Source organism: Coffea arabica, chromosome 2c (genome assembly GCF_036785885.1).
Source record: "Coffea arabica cultivar ET-39 chromosome 2c, Coffea Arabica ET-39 HiFi, whole genome shotgun sequence".
In the NCBI taxonomy this organism is placed as follows: Eukaryota; Viridiplantae; Streptophyta; class Magnoliopsida; order Gentianales; family Rubiaceae; genus Coffea; species Coffea arabica.
In genome coordinates this window covers 71,097,975-71,112,692 of record NC_092312.1, presented here as the reverse complement: position 1 = coordinate 71,112,692, position 14,718 = coordinate 71,097,975, and the positions used below count along the sequence as shown (strand labels likewise).

The 14,718-nt window shown below is 39.7% G+C and overlaps 1 protein-coding gene across 1 annotated transcript; it reads right to left on the bottom strand.

Moving 5' to 3' along the window:
• Positions 1-11,651: 11,651 nt before the first annotated feature.
• Positions 11,652-12,579, bottom strand: LOC113727669 (transcription factor bHLH25-like). Its single transcript, XM_027251952.2, has 2 exons — positions 12,171-12,579; positions 11,652-12,084 (listed from the first exon to the last, which is right to left on the bottom strand). The coding sequence occupies exons 1-2, from the start codon at positions 12,444-12,446 to the stop codon at positions 12,010-12,012; spliced, it is 351 nt and encodes a 116-aa protein (XP_027107753.1). The 5' UTR covers positions 12,447-12,579; the 3' UTR covers positions 11,652-12,009.
• Positions 12,580-14,718: the final 2,139 nt, after the last annotated feature.

Sequence of the window (14,718 nt, the reverse complement as noted above, 5' to 3'; positions counted from 1 at the left end):
TTCTCTAGAGGCAATTGTACTATGGCGGCGAACAATAGGAGGACGGGCAGAGGACGGAGAGAGGCAATAGCTGAGGAAGATGAAAGGGATGAGACAATGTTGGTTTTGACAGCAGAATTAATGATGTTGTATCGTGACAGGACTAGAGATAAAATACCTCACCACGACGGCTCTCTAATCGGACGGCAGTGGGTTGAAGAGGTGATCAATGGGCATTACCGACGTAGTGTGGAAAACATGCATATCACAGTTGACAATTTCCTTCGATTATGTGAAATACTGTAGAATTACGGTTATGTGTCTCGATCCTATCAACAAAGGGTCGAAATAGAGAAAGCCTTAGCAATGACTCTAGTCATGGTAAGTCATCATCATACTCAGCGCATGCTAGCGGAACGATTCAACCGGTCAACGGAGACAATTAATCGAAACGTGCACAAAGTTCTCCTTGGGCTATGCAGATTTGCTGCCACAATAATAAGGCCGTATGACCACGATAATGTTCACCCAAGAATTGCAAACTCAAGACACTTCTATCCATGGTTCCAGGTAAAATCCTATAATTTAGTCTACTGAATAAAGTGAAAAATTTGCTGTCCTTGCAAATCGCACCATTTGCAGTCGATTTTTCATGATTGGCAGGATGCTGTTAGAGCTCTAGATGGCACACATATTCCGGTTTGCCCGCCAAGTGGAGAGCAAATGGCATATACCAATCGACACGGGATACACTCACAAAATGTCCTAGCAGTGTGCGATTTTGACATGCACTTCAACTACGTCTACACTGGATGGGAAGGCAGTGCCCACGATGCATGAGTGCTAGAATTAGCGTTGATGCCGCCATCAAATTTTTCACTTCCACCTTCAGGTAATAATTAATTAAAATTCGGCACACACACACACACGTAATATACACAAAACCTTGTTACTAATTCTGCATCCATGCTCCCCAGCATGATTTGAGAAATATAGGGAAGTACTACTTGGTAGATGCAGCGGATAGAAACACTCTGGGTTTCTTACCACCCTACAAGAATGTTCGGGAACGAGACCCAGACAAGCGGTTGTTTGACACTCGACATTCGAGTCTTAGAAACGTTATAGAGCGCACATTTAGTGTATTAAAAATGAGATTTAAATTCCTCAAGGGCCCAGTATCGAATTTTATATGACCACACAAATTAGTGTGGTAATTGTATGCTATGGGCTACATAATTTTTTGAGAATGTTCCAACCTGGAGATGCTCATTTTCAAAGGTTCGAGGATGAAAATGTCCAATTAGAGGTGCAACCCGACCTCGAAGAAAAGGTACGTACGCAGACGCCAAACGTTTCTCGAGCGGAGGTAGAAGCATGAAAAGCAGCAAGCGATGCAATGGCGGACTAGATGTATGCAGCCCAAGGGCGCCGCAGGCGATAGATGACAACCTTCTGTAGTAGTCAACCTATCGCATAGTTTTTAATCAACTGCTGCCATCGTCAATGGAATAAAGGTCAATAACCAGAATTAGTGTGTTGAGAATTATGGCAGAGGAACTTCAATGTCTAGCATTTATCTCATAATCGTGGACTCTTGTATTACTTTAGTTAAAAAAAGGAAAAATAAAAGTTGTAGTTGTCCAAACAATTATTTCAAGCAATATTTCACTGTCCAAACGATTATTTGGAAGTTCCATTATTCACAAAAGTCAACTTTGAATATTTTAAATAATATTTCAAATAACACACTATCCAAACACCACCAATGTTTCTCCAACTCGAGGTGAGGTAAGAGTGGGGAGTTGATGCAGGTATTCCTTCATCTGCTCGAAGGCCCTTTGGCACTCTTCAGTCCAAGAGAACGTGTATGCCTTCTTCAACACTTTAAAGAATGGCAATACCCTTGTAGCAAATTGTGACAAGAACCGATTGAGAGCCGCCAATCTCCCCGTCAGCCTTTGGACGGCTCGAATGTTTCTGGGTGAAAACATCTCCTGAATCGCCTTCACCTGGTCGGGATTTGTTTCTATACCTCGGTGTGACACTAGATATCCCAGGAACTTGCCGATGTCACGCTGAATATGCACTTCTTAGGGTTGAGTATCATCCGCATATCTCGGAGGATCTCAAGGACCTCTCTTACATTAGATGTGAACGCCGAGGCATGCTTGCTTTTTAGGAGAAAGTCATCAACATAGGCCTCGACATTCCTCCCTATCTGGGATTCAAAAACACGATTTACCAGTTTTTGATATGTCGCTCCGGTATTTTTTAAACCGAAGGGCATGTTGGTGTAGCAGTAGATTCCTCGATCTGTGAAAAAGGCCGTTTTCTCCTGGTCTTCTTCATTCATTCGTATCTGGTGATAACCTTTGAAGGTATCTAAGAAACAAAGAATCTCGTAACTTATTGCCGAATCAACCAAGGTGTCTATCTTCAGCAGTGGGTAACAGTCTTTCGGACATGTCTTATTCAGATCTGTAAACTCCACACACATTCTCCACCATCCAGTATCCTTCTTAACCATGACAGGGTTAGATAGTCAAGTGAGGTATTGCACTTCTTTAATTATCTATGCTGGCAAGAGCTTATCCACCTCTTCAGCCACAGTTTTATCGCGTTCCGGGCCGAAGTGTCTTCTTTTCTGCTTGACAGGTTTCGTGCGTGGGTCAACATTCAGCTCATGTAACATGAGGTGGTGGGGAACTCCCACGACCTGATCAGCAGTCCAAGCGAAGACATCCTGATACTCTTTAAGGAGGTTAACCACTTCGCCTTTAAGTGGCTCGGGCAAACTGGCGCTGACGCGGATGGTTTGCTCGAGTTTTGAAGGATCCAGAAGAACTTCTTCGATCTCATGTCCTGTCTCTAACCTTTCAAGCTTTCCGGATCGTTGAGGGTCTATGCAGTCGATCGAGAGGATGCGAGATCTCTTACCCTCAGTTTTCAAATCGGCTGATGACGAAGAGGCTGCCTAGAGGGTGGCGAGATAGCATTCTCTAGCGGCACAGACATCGCTGTTGACCTCGACTATGCCTGCTGGCATGGGGAGTTTGAAGTTTAAGTGGTACGTTGAGTACACCGCCCGCAACGCATTTAGGGTAGGTCACCCCATGAGCAGATTATACGGGGAATCAATTTTGACCACAATAAAATTGGCGAGGACAGTTCGACACCGAGGATGTCGTCCCACGGTCACCATCATTGTAATCATCCATTCCAGGTGAACAACATGCCCCCCAAACCCCACTAGCGGAGTCCTCACGGGTACGAGCTGATCCCTTGTCAATTTTAAACTTTCGAAAGTTCAATAGTACATGACGTTCACAGAACTTCCGGGGTCAATGTACACCTTTTTCACGAGATAATTATTGGTGAGCAACTCAATCACCAGGGCTTCATGACTGCTAGAAGCTGTCGGAATAGGATCACTTGGGCCATAGGTGATTGTTTCAGTAAGGCGGGAACTCGCCTTGGCCTGATCTGAATTGACTTGTCTATAGGTCATCTTCTGGAAGTTTTGGCTATCTCCTCCTGTCGAACCTCCAGCAATAGTGTTTATGACCCCAGCTATGTTTGGCCCATAACCTGACTCATAGCCAGGGGATCCATCTCGGGGAGGCTTCCTCGACTCCCTAGGATTTTCGAGGGGTCGGCAGCTATTTCTGAACCCTTTTATGTTCTCTCGACGGGGTTCACTTCGATTGCTTTCCTGACGGGGTTCGCCCTGACGGTAGCGGCGAGGGTCACTCGTATTGCCTTCTTCTCTGCGGACGAATTGTTTCAAGTACCCCCATTTAATCAGTTCTTCGATATCTCTCTTCAGGTCATTGTAATCCTCGATTTTGTGCCCAATGTCTCGGTGATAGGCGCGGTAGAGGTTGGAATTCCTCTTTTCCCTTCTTCTGGCCAATCTGGGAGGGGCTCGCCCGAGACGATTCTGCTCCATAATAGCAAGGATATGGGAACGATTGGTTTTCAGAGAGGTCAGATTGGAATCTGGAACGGCTGACTTTCCATTGGCAATTCAATTAAAAATGCTCCGGCGGTCTCGGCCAGAGCTCTGGAAACTACTAGCATCACCTCGGCTTGATTCCTTCTTTTTTCGGGGATCATGTCCTGAGCATGCCACCTGAGCTTCCTTTTTCATGCGGTTCAGATTTTCGGGCCGTATGCCTTTTTCGACCTTTTTCCAGAACTCTCGAAACGTTCAGGGGTATTTCTTGTGTATTGCGGTGTTGAACAGCCTGACAACAAATCTATTTGTGAAGGCGACTATAGTTACCTGCTCATTAGGTTCAGGTATCTGCACGTTTTCATTTTGAAACCTCTGCACATAAGATCGGAGGACTCCCCTGGATTCTGTTGTATATTTAACAGATAAGCCGAGGTCCTTTTCGTCAGTCTGGAAGAGATAAAGCGATGGAGAAATTTGTCCACCAATTTTCCCAGAGTGGAGATGCTCCTAGGTTTCAGATCTCAGAGTCATTTTCGAGCTGTTCCCTGCAAGAATACTGGAAAAGCTCAGCAGATGACTAGATCGGGAATACAATACAATCGGAATGCCGAGATGAAGGCATGAATGTGGTCCTCCGGATCACCTTGGCCATCATAAGATGGTATGGCAGGCAGTTCGAAGTTTGAGGGGAGCCTCTCCTCATTGATATCATCTGTGAAAGGCGGAACCATCATGTAATCCACTCCTGGCTTTCCCAAGTGCCGAGGTTCCTCCTCGGCTCATTTCCCCAGCAGGCCCGTTGAGAATGCCTTAGAGATAAAGGTGATCTTAGAGGAGACCCACTTCAGAGTACTCCTGATGGAAGGTCTCCCCTTGGATTCCTCATCAGATGGGAGTTCGGGAGACTCATCTGACTTTCTCTTAGAGGATTCAACTTTTTGCTTGCCTTGCCTCTTGAAGTACCTCCCTAATTCTTCAAAAATATTAGGATTCTCAGATACAAACTCAGCCATTCGGGCTATGGTTTCTCCGTTTGTGGTCTGATTCTCTAGCTACCCCTGTCCTTCAGAGACATCTTCGTGTTGAGCTGCAGCACTTGGCTCAGCTCCAATAGTGAGAACCTTCCTGCTCCTAGAATGCATGGGCTTCAGTCTTTGATGTTTTCCGGTTCCCACGGACGTCGCCAATTAAAGAGGTGATTTTCGGGTTCAGCAGACGGTACTGAGTGTGAGAGTAACTCTCCTGAAGTGGGTACGGTCTCGCGGAAGTCACCTGTTCAGAGTGTCAGAGGTGGGGTAAAGTCCCCCGATTTACCTCCGACGATCTAGTTAGCTTCTATCAGGGGAGAGTTTATTTAAAAAGCCTGTAGACAATATATCTTGTAAAACCCTGAAAAAAAAATCCTCCCTTCTAAGTAACCTCCTTGTATTTATAGGGAACAATCGGAGAGAAATGGCAGTTGGGATCAACTTCCCATGCCTTGACAGACTGGGCATGTCAGCCTGTCTCATCAGGTCTGTCAGGTAGATCCCATCAAGTGTCTTTCCCCCTTGCAGGCATCAGACTGTGACTTGGCCCCAGTTGTCCCATCAGGTATCAGGGGCTTCACGACAAGCACCTCGGTAGCCGAGGTGCTCGAGATGACCGGTAGAGTCGGTACGAGACTCATCTCGGCAGGGCGATACGGGGCATAGACAAGCAGGATGGGGGAGCCGTCCTGGAGGGGGTCGAGATGAGAAGGCCAAGCCGAAACTACCACCCTCAACGTATATATGATGTCATTCGGTTCGACCCCCTTTTGACCCCGGTCGAACCCATTGATCCCTGACTCCTGAATTCGGCCGAGTCGACTCCCGGTCTGAGTCTAAAAACATAGATTTTTTTATATCATATATATTAAATCGTTATGATATATTTTCTATAAAAATTCTAGAAAATTACAATCCAAATAGGAATCAAGTACACCCAATGACCGTGACACAGCACTATGAGTAACCTGGAATCTTGTGGTGGTAAAGCACATCAAAAGAAAATGAAAAGACATCAATTGCCCATTCCATCTTTTCTATTCAATACAAGCCCCACGTTAGACACAAGCGTAACACTAAAGCTGCTGCTAAAAGGACCCCACCAACATGGCTTAGGGCTTTGCAAGTAGCGTCTCGATCCTTCTTACCCAGTGCCCCTTGACTTCCCTTTGAGACAAATGTAGTAGGGATTGATTTGCCGACCAGATTTCACTTAGTCTCTCTTGAAATGACAAATATAAGATTATTCGAATAGGGTTATTCTAGTAACCCCTTGCCCCACTAAAGATTGAATTGAGCTAATTTACCTATTTAATATTATAGTATTCCCACTTCATTTATAGATGTTTCTGATCATGTCATTGACTAGTTGCTGTGGAGATAGTTTGGTCACTTCTCATAATTATGCGAGGTTCACATGACAAAATTAGCCATAAATTGGACTGTTCTACCCGATTCCTCTTTTTTTTTTTTTTGATTAATTGGTAATGTCTATGTTATCCTATTCTACAAAGGAGGGGGAACCCAATTGAGTTGTATTGTGATATTATAAGGAGTGGATTAGTACAATTTGGTTTCGAATCTTCTGTCCCCAAATTAGTCTTTATCTCCTCTGTCCCTTCTTTGTATAGCTGCCACGTGTCTCTAACTTTTTGATAATCCAAAATCAAACAAACCGATAATAATCAATTGACAAATGTACTCAAAATCAATTAAAACAGATAATTCAAAACTTTTTTGCCTTTGAATAAATCAAACTGTTCCAATAACTCAAAACTATTTTTTCTTTGGATAAATCAAGCGGTGGTTCCCTATCAGAATTTCTTCAACTCTAGTTTACATGAAGAAGAAAACTGCAAGTTTTGCTTTTAAGGAAACTTGTCAACTGATTATTATCAACTTGTTTGAATTTGGGTTATCAAAATGTTAGAAACACGTGGCAGTGACAAGTTGTCGAGTCTGTGCAATAATAAATACCTACTCAAATAAAATATAATTTTTGTAGATAGTGATAAGTAGGGTCGAAACCATAGGGACTGGGGTTATTTGTCTCTTTTGAAATTCAAACTAACAAAGGGGGGTTTTTTTGGTAATAATTAAATGGTTCAATAAATAGCCAACTAAAAATTAAATCACAAATTATTAAAATCAAATTAATAATAACTAAGCTCTAGTCAAGAAATAATTTCGGTAATGGTTTTCCTAATTGATTATCGATGCAAAGGTAATTCTAATTATTAACTAATAAATAAGTTATAACTGCCAAACAAGTGATGACAGTCAACTCTTTTTTACTGTGTCGGTGATTAAGGTACGCCCATTAATTACTACTCTAATCGAGAAATAATTCTAAGTACGCCCGTAAGATTTAATTTTTCAGTTGCCTTACGTATTAGAGAAGCCCTATTCTAACCAAATAATACACTACCAGAGTTATTTTAGATTAGTTCGCGTATTCTCCTGACGCAAATCCAATCATGCCAGTTGCCACTATTTTAGAGTAATTAAATAATTACAGATTTAATGTTCCAATTGATACTAGGTTGCTAAATTAATTCAACGTCCGGGCCCAAGATACTCAATTAATAAAACAACCATAAGCAATACAATCAGAGAATATGCAAATACCAGTAAATAAAATGAATAAATAAAATTAATTCGATCTCACAATTTTTAAATAAACCAAAACTTCCGTTGTTCCTTGACTAGAAAATGGAGATTTAGCAACACATCTAGAAGAAATTCCGCCAGACTTCGTGGAATCTGGTTGCAATTAGTTTTCCTCTAAAACTAATGAAAGCAAGACGAATTGAGAGGCCAACCGGCCATCCTCCCTATTGCAGCCAACCCCGCAAAAAAGATGATAATAAGAAACCTAAATGACTACCAATTACTAACAAATTTGGGCTCTCACTTCAGCAACCGAAACTAGAATTCTAATTGAAAAAGGTAACTTCAAGAATAATGCCAATTGTTTCCTAAATAAAATATCTAAAAAAAATGGTAATTTCCTAATCTTCAGTCAATAATCCACGTAGGCTTCATCTTGAATTGGGAAACTTGCGGTTGACAATCAATTCCAAGAAAATCACCCTTTTTTAGCACTTTTTACTCCAACGCCCTATAATTAACACAAAACACCAAATATAAACAGAATCTATCAATTAATACAATATTTGGTAAAATAAAGAGGGAAATAATCATAAAATTAATAACAAAAATGCAACCTATTAGCTTGTTTGAATTTGGGTTATCAAAAAGTTAAAAATACGTGGCAGCTGTACAAGAAGAGACAGGAGATAGAGAGTAATTTGGAAACAGAAGATTCGAAACCGTACAATTTAACCTTTAGTGGGCAAGTTGATTTAGAAAGAGTATTGTTGAGGAGATTTATTGGAACTAACCCAAAAATGCGTACAAACTAAATCACATTAATTTCAATAAAAGAATAGACATATGTATGTATGAATGCATGCATGTGTCTGTATATATCAATATAGAATTTGAAACATGTGTAATATACCTGACAAAATACATAAATATTGAAAATAATCGAATACATCTGATTCATGTAGAGCTTAGGACACTGGATTGTAACACCAAAACTTGATAGGTAATTTGATAAAATACAGAAAACCTCCTTGTGGTTTGACTATTTGACACGCTACCTCCTCATTATTTAAAAACACCCACACTACCCCCTCATGCTTTAGACTAGAGTAGAATTACGCTTTTTGACCTGCTGTGAACCGGTAGCCTGTCTATTATTAAATTTTTTCTTTTTATTTTATTTTCCTTTCCTTTCCTCTTTTTTCCTTTTCTTTTCTATTATTCCTCTCCTTCTTCCTCTATTTCACATTCTCCACAAGTCACAACATCGAAGCAAGGTGGTCTTAGCATCTGCTCATTTTTTGATTCTTTTTTTTTTTTTTTCATTTTCACCTTTTCTTTCTTTTTCCTCCTCTCTCCTGCTCCCCTTCCCCCTCCACCACTTCACACCATCATCGCCTCCACCAGAACTGGGAATCGAGCGACCTTATTCAACGTTGTCGGGCAGCCCCTTCAATTTCCAAAGTCTCCTGTCATCAGTTTTTCAGCTAGAGATCTTATAAGAGGGTTGCTAGTTAAAGAGCCACAACATAGGTTGGCATACAAACGTGGGGCAATCGAAATTAAGCAGCATCCCTTCTTTGAAGGTGTAAATTGGGCTCTAATTCGTTGTGCAAGCCCTCTAGATATCTCAAGGCCATTCGAGATTGAGAAGATTCCGGTCCCAACAGCGTCAACCGGTGAAAAGCCTGCTCCTGGAGCTATGCCCTTTTAGTAAAATTCTGATAATTACCTCGAATTTGATTTCTTTTAATGGCTTTCAAAGCTGGTTAGCTATGTTTGATTCCTGCCGCTTTTCTTGTGGATCATCCGGCGGTTACCGGATTATGCGACGAAAAACGAAAAATGAAGAGGGATGCCATTTTCACTCATCTGATTTGTCTACTTTTTCAAGAATTTTATGATGGAAGCTTATGAAATTCATGAAATTTTTTCTTGGATATTTGGGTGAATTTGGATTTTGGGGGCATTGTTGTTGGAAGAATCTTTGGAGACAAAGCCGTGGGCGGTGGTGGCGACTGACATCAATAGAGAGAGACGACAGGGCAAAATAGTAAGAGGGTATGAATAATTTTTAGAAAATTTTAAAAGTGCATCACTAATTTCTCAAATTTGTAAAAATACCTATGATAGTTAAGTCAAAGCACCAAAATTGAAAGAAAAAATGACAATAAAATAAAAAAATATTAAAAAAATAATAATGCATCACTTGCAGGTAACATACAGTTACCAGTCAAATTTCACTTTAGTCCAAAGCACGAGGGGATAGTGTGGATGTTTTTAAATAATGAAAAGGTAGCGTGTCAAATAGTCAAATCATAAGGAGTTTTCTGTATTTTACCCTAGGTAATTTGTCCAGACACAGCCATCAAAGATCAAACTAAAGGGCGGCACCAAATGGTTCTGCCGCACGACAAGCACGTCACATTTTAGTGCGACTGGTGGCCTAAGGGGCCATAATTGCAAGCATATTCTTCTCGAACTCTTTACACCTTTTACTGGTTGGAGACCATATTGCCTAGTGGTGTATGTGCTTGGATTTTTTTTTTAAAACATAATTTTATTTCAATATCTACATAAATAGGAAAATACATCAAATATGACGCAAATATATATATATATATAATCAATCGAAGCAACAAATTAACTACCTCTCTCTCTTCCTTCCTAATTCTGCTGTATACTCGGCTAGATAAGGAAGGTGTATACTCAGCTAAGCCTGCTATGCATGAGCTAGCTTCTGCTAATTACCCTAGTGCCTCATTTTAGAATTGTTTGGAGAAAACATTATGTGTTGAGAGCTGCGGACTTTGAGGCTGATCCAATATACACAAACTTCCATCATCAGCCAATGAATCTTTATCCCATCTTGTTTTACTGCTTATGATTGGGAGCCAGAGCTTGTCTGCTGTATGGACAAGTTACATAGTGTGACTGTCCACTGCTATTGATGGTTCCAAATTGTTCCCCAAAGTTCTTTTCTTTCTGCCGGATGAAGGGATGATTTTTCCAGCTACTGTTTAGCACTTGTGACCTCATAGAAATTCGAAAGTTCTCAAGAATTTATTGTTCTCTCCTGACTGAGTGTATGTTTTAGCTGTCGAAGATGTATGCTTGGAAGATGTGAAAAATCCCAGGAAGGTTTGAGCATTTGCGGTGAATTAGGCATCTCTTGCTCTATTTTTGTACCTTGATAGAAACTCAGATCACATTAGTTGTTTACTACAAGGCATAATGCTTCATTTTATATACTAGTTTGAGGGATATGCCCATGGTTCAAAGTCACGGTTACGATCGCGGTCGCGGCCCGGAACGTTCCACATCGGTCTCGGCATATCGGTCGCGGTCTCGGTGAGACGCAAATTTTAAAGTATTCAATATTTTAAAAATTGTTAATAATATAAAAAAGTATGCTAAATAAAAATAATTAAAAAATAGCAAAAGAAACAGCCATGTCAATCCGTCGCGGTGTGACTCGACTGATTTCTCGTCTTGACTCGGGATAACTCGGAGTGATTCGGTGTCACTCGGTCGAGTCAATCCGTCGCGGTGACGACTCGGCCGATTTCTCGGCGAGTCAAGTATTTCGGTATCGTTTCGTCACGGTATCGTATCGGTAGGGGCCGAGACGGTGACGATTCGGCCGAGTCGTCTCGGTCTCGGCCGAGATTTCGAACCATGGATATGCCCCTTCACTTCTGAATTCCGTTTTGGTGCATGAATAATGGAGTATATCTTAAAGGAAACAGCAGTGGATCTTTTGCTTATTGATACTTTGACAAGGTACATTTAACGATCTCGTTTGCAATAATATGGTTATAAAGAGGGTGTATAACTGAAATCTTTCCAAGTCTCGACTCTCGAGCTTCAAGACAGCCGCTCAAATAATCGGAGTTTGAGATGTAAACAAAATTAACATTGCATTTGCAGTATCAGACACCTGGAAACACCTGGAAATTTTTGGGATTTGGAGAAACACACCGAAGAAAATGAGTAGACCTCAATTGTCGATTTCATGCTTTTTTCTAACCAATAGAAAAAAACCCAGATTATACACGAGTGAAACACTAAAATTGGTACTGCAAAAAGCATCTCCGTATCTGTATTAAGGGGCCGTGGAAGTAATTTGGGCCACCTGATACTTTTCACAAATGCCAATGAATGTTTTACGAAGGTAGAAATAATGTCTACATCAGATAGAAACTTTCGTGAACCGAACAGAACAAAACCACAATGAACTGAATGAAGTCATAGTAAAACACCTTGAAGTAAACTAGTCATATACCTATGAAATATTGGAAAACATAACAGTTCTTTTACATTTGCACTCGTGAAACACGTACTTATGGATCTAGTGGCCACGAAAGCTGACTCGTAAGGCCCTTTGATCCATCTAGTTGAACCTGAGGACCAGACGAAACCCCAGGCTTCTTAGTTCACAAGCTGAAGAGCTGATTGAAGATTTCTAACCAGTTCTTTGATTGTCAGGTTGAATTCTTTCTCCATCTGCACACCAAAAAAAAATTTATCCCTTAATATTCACTTGGAAAAAAAAAACTTGAAGAAATTGAACTGTGTATAGTTTAGCTTACCTCCGCAATAATAGTTATATCAAGAGCCCGATTTTTTCCAAATTGTGAGACATTAGTGTTAGAAACAGCAAGATTGAGCTTTTCTACTTGAGAGAGTATTTTTATCAGCACTCCTCGTTGATTTTCACAGTGAAGTCTCAGAAGAACTTTGTTATCACAAACTTTGGCTTCAATTTGAGGTAGTGGCCGCTGATCACTGGTGCTGCCCATCTCATCTGAAGATCCCTCACCTTCAGCTAGAAATTCTGACTTGTTCGCAAGCTCTGCAGATTCCATGGTTTTTCTTCGTGGCTTGGTCTTCTAGTGTCCTTACCTCTCCTTTAGATGCTTCAAATACTCATGGCATCTCCTAGACCTGACGTTTTTTAATCTGCAAGAAAGAGAAGCAAAAGGGACAAGTGGTTAAGAATATGACCTGCGAATTGTCAAATAATAAGAAAAGCTAGGATAGTTCACTAGACCTGATAGGCTGGCTATAAATTATTGTTGTGGAGCCAACACCAGTCCACCCTAATTCTTTATAGTCTAAACAATCAGAACAAACAAATTGGGTATAATATATTTTTGGACAGTGCTCTGCGTCACATAAATAGACAATTTGGTGCCATACGCAGCCGGTACGTATCAGCTCTGTCCACCAAATTCATGTTTTTGTACGGTTGATTAAAAGAAAATACTAATATTTGTACTAATAGTGGATAAGGCTAATGAAATTTAGAAGTACTTGCGTTTGTAACAAGAAGAAAACTTACCCGACTAATCTCCATTGGCCTGGACCCGGCGCTCCAACCCGGCCCGAACACGTTAAGTGCACGGAGGAATCCAGTGGAGCGGAGACTCGAACTTGTGATCTCAAGATTCACTGGTGAGAGGCACTACCACTGGACCATTCACGCGGGGGCATACCTATGTCATTTTGCACGCTAACTTACTCCCCTGTTTCTACTTTGTACCCTTAACTCCAGTATTTGGATATATTTCATCTAAAATTCATTTTTTAATGTAATGTTATAGACTTTTAGTTGTGCAATAGGTATATATAGATTTTTATCTAATATTTTGCACACCATGTCCCCTCAAATTTATAAAATTAGTATTTTGAATCTTTTACTCTATGTGCATATATTTTCTGCATAACTTTTCATCTATTACAGCTGTATGAATTGACCATACAATTAGACACAAATGAACGCTTAATTGACAAAGAACTTGTGTTATATTAGCATATATATATATATGAAGATCATTATTAGTGTGCTTCTAATAACCAACAAAGAAACCATGCTACTCGTGATGGATTAAGCTAGTTGAAACCAAACTGCTATCATATAGTATTTTATTAGGATTATTAACAATAAGTTTAATACATTTACTCAAAACCAAGTTTATTGCCCTTTACTTCTAATAGCACCTAAACTTATAAAACCACGCCCTATTCTACACTTGGATATCTACGTAGTGATGTGTTATTTAACTAATATTTAGGTAATTAGAGAAATATAAATTCTACAAAAAATAATTTCATGAAATTGAATGGAGCAAGGTATTGGTAAAAATTCTTTTATTTCTATTGCACATTTAGAAAATCTATGACAATGCATCAAAACCAAATTGAGGGCATAATGCTTAAAGAATTAATATATGTGGTGTAAAGTAAAAATAGAAAAAAAGTTGAGCATGAAAAGTGAATTTGAGACCTATTGCTTAGCATTCTTGGTCTGCACGCACATAAAATTCATCAATTTTGTCAATGTGGTTTACGAAAAGATCAAATTGTAATGATTTTGAAACTTTGATATGTAACATATTCAAAACTGAAATTGAGGGTGGAAAATAAGAATGGTTAACTTTTTTCTATCAGAGGGTTCAAAGTGGAATTAGTTGTTGTAATTAATTATATAGAAATTATTTTCGCTTACTTTTTTAATATCCAAAAATTTATGTTTTCTTATGCACTTTGTTTGAAAACCTTATTAATGCTTCCAAGGATTTGGCTAGTGGTACTAACTTGGCACTCATTAAGAGTAATCTCAGGTGTTTTTTTTTTTTTTTGGATTACAAAAGTGAAGTTAGTTCTCAAAAAGTGTCTAAATGCTAAATTAGGTGAAAATGACTTTGTTAGCAAGTGCAACTATTACTCGTTAGAAAAATCTTGTTGAGAAAACTGACCACTTTATCTCAGTGTTGACTTGCTAGTTTAACCACTAAAAACAAAAACTTACTTCTTTGGACAACTGTATTACAACGTCAATAAGAAATTGTACTGCTTTTCTGAAATAAGTTACAACGTCATCTTCTAAGTAATAAAGCGTCAAAGCTAGCTCCTTTCTAGTTCAAATAGAGGGTGTGTTTGGATTAAAAAGATTTGAAGTAAAATAATTTACTTTACAAATTCCAACCACCTTTTTATCTTATCAATCACTTTTTTATCTCACATACATCACATCTATTACCGGCAAACCAACCCATTTAACTAAATTTATCCATACCCGCCCATAAATAGATGGGTATGGGTATCTTAAATTTTTATATATGGGTATAAATGGAT

Bases quoted from the DNA above. Each gene is read 5' to 3' on its own strand.
- LOC113727669 (XM_027251952.2), bottom strand. From the start codon at position 12,446: ATGGAATCTGCAGAGCTTGCGAACAAGTCAGAATTTCTAGCTGAAGGT. The intron at 12,085-12,170 runs GTAAGCTAAACT...TTTGGTGTGCAG, and splicing joins ATATAACTATTATTGCGGAG to ATGGAGAAAGAATTCAACCT.